This window comes from Setaria italica, unplaced genomic scaffold (genome assembly GCF_000263155.2).
Source record: "Setaria italica strain Yugu1 unplaced genomic scaffold, Setaria_italica_v2.0 scaffold_96, whole genome shotgun sequence".
Taxonomy (NCBI): Eukaryota; Viridiplantae; Streptophyta; class Magnoliopsida; order Poales; family Poaceae; genus Setaria; species Setaria italica.
In genome coordinates this window covers 4,667-11,541 of record NW_014576797.1, presented here as the reverse complement: position 1 = coordinate 11,541, position 6,875 = coordinate 4,667, and the positions used below count along the sequence as shown (strand labels likewise).

Here is a 6,875-nt window from a genome sequence, read left to right as displayed (position 1 = left end):
TGTGGTGATCCTCCGGGAGGGCCCTGACTGACGGGCTAAGACTTGAAGCCCGGCTGCTGCCCTAGTATCGCAAAGTATTGTTGTTCTTGAACCTCCAGACACCTCTGACTTTTTTCTTGGTCTCTCCTTGGCGAAAAAATCGAGAGGTGTGGGGGGAGGTGCTCCACCGATTCGCATGGGGTAGGGGGCTCGAGCCCCCCTAGCACCCCCAAGGAAATCTCGGAGTTCATCCATGAACTGTCTTTCATCCAATATATATTATATTTCATATCGACGTAGTTTTTTCCTTGTCTAGATCTTGGTCTTCCCATTTGAATCGTTGATATTCCCACCGCTTGACTTGTCGGTGCCAATGAGCCATGTTACCTCATCATACATAGCCTTAAGGTGAGGATCAATTGTCGAAGTGGCAGCAGGCTTTGCCACTATCTCGTCAACTTTGTGCCTGGTGTTTGGAGAGAAAAACACTAAGATTTTCTCTGCATGGGAAATGAAATGCAGGCGTGCTAGTGTACGAAGTACGCAACAAAATTCAACAAAGACAAAGTAGGGAGTACATATTTTGTTCATATTTTAAAAATACAAATACAGATTTTACTTCTCAATCTTGCGTCAAGCCATCAAGGCGACCCAGTAAATCATACTCCTATCGGTGCTCACAAAAAACCTGCATACGGGTATCATCGCAAAGAAAGATGACAAGTACATACAATGGAGTAGCTGGCATGGATAGGTGGAGGCCAATTGAGCTAATGCAGACATGTCATTTACATTCTACTCTGTTCTGATTTTATCATCATCAAAATATAAGCTGAGACGCTCCTGTTGTATTGGTATTAGTGTTTGACAACAAACTCATGACTCAGATCTAAGGCTTCCAGTTTAGAAACTTGCTCGAGCTTAATTTCCTCAAGCTGATCAACATGGTGACAGGATGTATAATTGCACACTTATCAATCAAATGGTTTAAACCAACCACTTAATAATATGGATTTTGTCTAAATAATATTATATGCACGAAGTATTTCTCTTTTTGACGCAAACCTCATTCATACTTCATAGACTCCCATTATCCATCAAAAATTCATAATCATTATCCCGTGCAGCTGCACGAGTAGATGGACTAACGCCATTAATGCAGAACGCAGGACTGTTCTATGGGCGGTCGCGTGGCGACGGCGACTAGATGCCGGGCACGGATACGCGGAGGATGGGGCATAGCAGGAGGTCGTTCTTGCGGCGCGCGGTGATGCCGAACTCCTCGGCCATGTCCAGCTGCGCCGGGTCGGCCAGGCCGGGCACCTCCCAGTCGAAGTGGAGCAGGAGACCGGCCAGGAGCCCGAACGGCATGCCGGGACACATCCTCCGGCCGGCGCCGAACGGCACGAGCTCGAAGTCGGCGCCCCTCAAGTCCACCGCCGCCATGGCGGCGTCGTCCTTGAACCGCTCCAGCTCGTGCCGCCGGAACGCCTCCCGGATGACGTGGTGCAGGTACTGGAGCTCGCCCAGCTCTTCATAGCAAAAGTTTTTATTTCTTCGTGATCGATTCAGCTCAACACTGAATCTTTCTGATCGCAAGGACTGATGCAAAATTTCAGACCAATGGTACACTTGTGAATCTGAATCAACGTGTCTCGCAGCGACGCAGGACGCGGCAGAATCGGCAGCGCCAACCCAATGCGCTCCATTGGTGCAGAGGACATGTACCTTCAAACAGAACGTGATGGCAGGTCTCAGTCTCAGGCTAGCACCATTGTCCGGCCATGTGGAGGAGTACGATGCCTTGCAGGCAGCCTGGTCCGCGCGACAGCGACTACTCCGCCGCACAGGCACGAAAGATATGATTGTCTGAGTTGGCCAATAGATCTTGACAGACGGATCATTAAATGCACTATGGTTCGACTTAGAGATTAAAGTGGTATGGATATTATCCGACAGAGGAGGTTAGAAGGTCCGAATAGGATGGATATTAATATTCGACACATCTTATCACTATTCGTATCCGAATTCGATCCGAGAAAAAAAAAACTATTTGTATTTGTATCCGATCAATTTTCATCCATAGTGCTACTCACAAGTCACAACCCAATTTTCATCCATAGTGCTACTCACAAGTCACAACCCAACCAGCAGCAACCTTGCATGAGAAGAGGATCAATGTAAACATTTGATCGACCACATGACCAACCGAGCATCTCATTGTTGCCACTGATACAGTCCACCATAAAAGTAAAGTCCCCGGCCACGGCCATCTCGTAGTGATGGCATGTAGGTCGGCACAAGCATGGCAGCACAGAAATGAGAAGATGTGTACTACAAGTACGTTCGTGTGTGATGATGTGCTGTACAGGATATATTATAAATGACAAGGCTAAAACATACGCAAAGTCCGTGGCCATATTTTAACTTGTCTGGCTGTGTTATTTTAGGTCAATATACTATCAAATTGTAAACCTGACTCATAAACTTGGCTTTGAGTATTATCTAGATCCTTATATTCTTTTAAGTCCAGATAGGCTCCCTCTTTAAACTTGGCCCCAGGTGCCATCTATGCCCATATAATCTTAAAATGTAATGTCATCCCACCAATTAAGCATGGAATGATCAAATGCTATGCCTTAAGCCATTATTTTCATTCCCTTTTGCTGCCCCTTTAACTTCGCCTCATATTTCATTTGGTAATTTATGTTGTAAATAAGCATCGGAATTAGATCCAATAGTACCACTACCAACCTCTTGGATCATACACCACTTTGAGCAAATAGTGTCATTGTTAAATAAAAGTGGATTCCAGGCAGCGCAACATCCGTACAAAATATTGATGAGTACAAGTCCAAGAAGCTTGTTGATTTTTCATTTTGGAAGTGATATCTTAGCTACCTAGGTGTGCATGACAGCCCATATTCTCTTCTTGAAGACATTTCAAATGGACGAGAGGGTATAATTAGTCCAAACAACTCAAGGAGCCATTGGTCCAACGGCTAGCCACAACACAAAGAGCACCGGAATATCCGACACTCTCATTTTGGGTAGCTATATCCAGTGCACCCCTTTCCTAATCGCAGTGGCAATGGGTAGTTTTTAAAGAAAAATAGATGATATGACTATTATCATAAGTTTTATAAGATTTATGTTTTTTCTAATGCGTCCCTTTAGGATTAAGGTGGAGATAGCAAGAGATGTTGTGTAGCGGGGGTGACTGGGGGATATAATGTAGTGTTAGTAGTCTAATTGTAACCAGCTAGCTTAACTCGTCTAATCAAACACGGTGAATGATGTTTAGTTGAATCATATGCCAGGGAAAGGAAAAGTCCATTTGATGGATCGTTCCCACTTGAATCAGGTGCTGATGTATTGTGCTATATAATACACGGTATGAGTTAAGACCCCTTGGATAGAATGACGTAGCACAAAATAAATTTTATTGAAATAATACACGTCATTGTAACAGTGGCACGGTGACACAATTCCACACACCAGTAGAAAATCCTTCCTTAGTCCCGGTTAGGAAACCCAAACCGAAACTAAATAAGACTCAATAATGAAAACGAACTACTCGTGGAGCAAACTAAGGTGACATGGAACCAGCAAATTTGGTCTGTAATCCCGAATACAGAGTCGAGATTATTATTAGGAAACAAACAACTGATAATACACAGATATTTCCTTAGCAGATCTTGTTTGCCTTGCACTAAGAGGAATCTAAAGGACTGCAAACTCATGCCTTCTGGAATTTGCATCCAGTATTATTGCTGGAAACCTACATAAGGTTGTGCAGATAGTTAATCAAGGGAATATGTATAAGTTAAGAAATCTCCAGTTTCAACTGCCTTGTACAGGCCTATGTATGTCACAATATAAAACAGAATGTTTCCGGACGAAGTTGTGTAGTTCGATACATTAGGTGTGAAATTTTTAGCACTAGCAGCAATATATAATGTGAATAGAAAAGGTTCAACAAGTATCCAATGCATCATCAGCTACAATGGTGTTACTAGTCATATAATATTATGAAAGTTCTGTCAACCGAAACTGGTAGTAAACTTAAATAGGAAAGTTGATGCTCATAATATTAAAAATTGGGTTTACTTACGGTTGTAGAGTTCATTGGAGTGTAAAACGCATGTATTTTGAGTTCTGAAATCCTTGTGTTTCCGATATATCTGATTTCTGTGCGTTTGATAGTACCCTTAGCCATAGCAAGTTCTCCGGTCCCTCCAACAATGCTCCACTCACCATTTATTTGGGAAGTTCCAGATATTTGTAGCGTGGACCCATTGAACCTATGTTATGCACATAAGCATTAAAGAATATAACAAATGTCTGCAATATATCATACACTACTACAACATCAATGAAATGTGTGATTCCGTTGGGTTACTTGCAACCGATCATTATATTATTTTTTCTCAACAATATGTTTCCCTGTTTGGTACAGCTGTGAGGAGAAGCCCTTCTCAAATAAGCTGCACAAATATGTGAAAAACGCTTCCCTAACCAACTTCCGCGTATTTGTACAAATGGGAGTTGTGGGAAGAAGGTGCAAAAACACTCACTGTTTGGCTGCTAGTTTCAGCTTATTTTGCTCACAAGCAGGGTTTAAACTGTTCCAAATAAAGCCTATATCACGTGATAGTGTGACATAGGGAAAATCCGATGAGTAGGGTAGGACTTGTGTCAAGAGACCATAATGATGTAAGAATGGTATTTTCTTTTATAACCGGCAGGAAATGAACAAATGAGTAACTAATGGTGCGCTTTGGAGATATTACCAAACATAAGTATTATCTGTAAAAGTAAGTACATGGATCTGTTTGCGAGAGGTTGTGAAAGTAGATTGTTGTCTTGTGCTAAAGAAAAAATTCTCACCTTTTATCCCCAAACACTAATCCAAGGGAATATTGATACACATCAGGAGTATTGGCTACTTGAACACTTGTGCCCTGCATATGACCGACGATATTTGCATCGGGACCTGGCCCATCTGTTACCAGCCACGAAAAGACCCAGGTTGTACCCATTTTCGCTCTGCTTATAATGGTCACTCCGTTAGTGTCCGGTCCGTCATACACCTCCTTAATGTATAGGGTCATCTTAAGCTCACTTTGAACGGAATCTATTGTGTAAGAGGCCATGGCTAGCGGGAGTGATGTGTTCCCAGTGAGAGGGGAGAGGCTGTGTGTTATCTGAGGAGGAGATGGGTTGTATTTATAGATGGAAGGTGTGTGTTTTCTGAGGAGATCTGGAGAAGGGTTGATGGGTGGGTTTTTTTTTTTGGCTGAGTACACATAAAAGAATATCACTATTACTAATTAATTGGAGGTTCTTTTTGAAGCCTTCAGGTGAAGTCTTCTAAAATATTAGGTGGACACTATAAAAAAAGAGGGAAATCTTGAAAATTCTCAAAAAAAGCAAAACATCTTGCCATCAATTGGTAGACTCAAATCAATATAGCAATTGGATGTATTATATTCTCTAAAAAGATACCCTCCTATGTCATTATGAAAATAGCTTAATAATAACCCCCCTAATTCAATCATATTTTACGAGTTTACGAAGTGAAAGCAAGATCCAAAAGTAGTAAGGTTACCACATGTGAATGTAGTATACAAAGTTTAGTTATTATTTTTATATATAAAAACAATTAAATATATTTTATACTTTTCATGCAATAAAGCGCCATTGATAATTAAAAAAAGGATCATGGGACCCACTTAATAGAATAGTAGGTCCCACCTAACAATGTGCAGAGGTCCCACTTGAATCATACTCGGGTCCCATGTGGATCTACCTGAATGTGCGTGGGTTCCACTCAAATAGTATGTGGGTCCCACATGAATCCCACTTAAACAGGTCCCACATGGATCCCACTTAAACAGCACGCAGGTCCGATGTGGGGTCACGATTCACGAGGAGGCTAAAAAGCTAAGCCCTTTATTATAAGTAAGATAGATAGATATAGCTCAATGCGACCACGAGCCCATACGTGTGCTGTTAAAGAGGTAAGCAATATTTCACGTATAAAAGAGTATGCCTGTTAGTTCCTGCCAAGTACACATGGCACGCATACTGCCCTCTCTCGCCGCACTACAGGGAAAGCGCAGTAACAAAGGGGTGGTTTTTAGTACCGGGTCAAATAACTAGTGCTAAAAAGGTATTAAAAAAAAATGAAATCTAGCTAGGCGCTCGGCCCCGTATCCCGCCAGCCGCGCAAGGCAGCCCCGCTCCGCCGCCAACACCACCCCACTAGCCACACCCGGGTGCCCCACCCCGCAGCCGCCGCCGCCCCGCCGGCTGCCGACATCCGCGGCCCCGATGGAGAGGGAGAGGCAGAGGGAGGGAAAGACAATATCTGTGCCGCCGCGTCCGGCCCGCCGTAGCATCCTGCCTATGCCCCGCTGCCTCCGACTGGCCGCTGCTCCCCCGCGCGCCCAAGAACTGCCCCGCACCTCGCCCCGCTGCCTCTCCTCACTGCTAGTGAGGGGCGAGCAGAGGTGGAAGGGGAGGGACAGCAGAGGGGCAGGGCGCGGGAGAGGAAGGGGGAGGGGAGGGGGTGGGAGAAGGAGGGGGAGGGGCGGCGGTGGGAGAGGGATGGGGAGGGGGTGGCAAGCGGATAAGGTGGAGAGAGAAGTGTGAGGGGAGAGAAGAGATAAGGTTGACGTAGAAGAGATAAGGGGGATGGGAGCGGGTAGGAGGCAGTCGATAAGGTTCGGAGCTCTTTAGTACCTGTTCAGGGCTCCAACTAGTACTAAAGGTTACCCATTAGTGCTGGATAGAACCTCCACCCGGTACTAAAAACCCTTAGGCACATTAGTACCGGGTGGAGCCTCCAACCAGTACTAAAGGGGGTCCTGGAGGGCTCCTAAGGAGCTATC

General features: G+C 44.3%; 2 protein-coding genes across 2 annotated transcripts; both read right to left on the bottom strand.

Moving 5' to 3' along the window:
• Positions 1–1,182: 1,182 nt before the first annotated feature.
• LOC106804130 (cytochrome P450 71D10) lies at positions 1,183–2,252 on the bottom strand. Its single transcript, XM_014804612.1, has 2 exons — positions 2,138–2,252; positions 1,183–1,568 (listed from the first exon to the last, which is right to left on the bottom strand). Exons 1-2 carry the CDS (start codon positions 2,250–2,252, stop codon positions 1,183–1,185), a joined length of 501 nt encoding a protein of 166 aa, XP_014660098.1.
• A 1,148-nt stretch (positions 2,253–3,400) lies between these two features.
• LOC101755295 (dirigent protein 2) lies at positions 3,401–6,383 on the bottom strand. The gene is made up of 4 exons (XM_004987329.3): positions 6,257–6,383; positions 4,870–5,278; positions 4,094–4,283; positions 3,401–3,760 (listed from the first exon to the last, which is right to left on the bottom strand). The coding sequence occupies exons 1-4, from the start codon at positions 6,381–6,383 to the stop codon at positions 3,719–3,721; spliced, it is 768 nt and encodes a 255-aa protein (XP_004987386.2). The 3' UTR covers positions 3,401–3,718.
• Between the last annotated feature and the right edge of the window lie 492 nt (positions 6,384–6,875).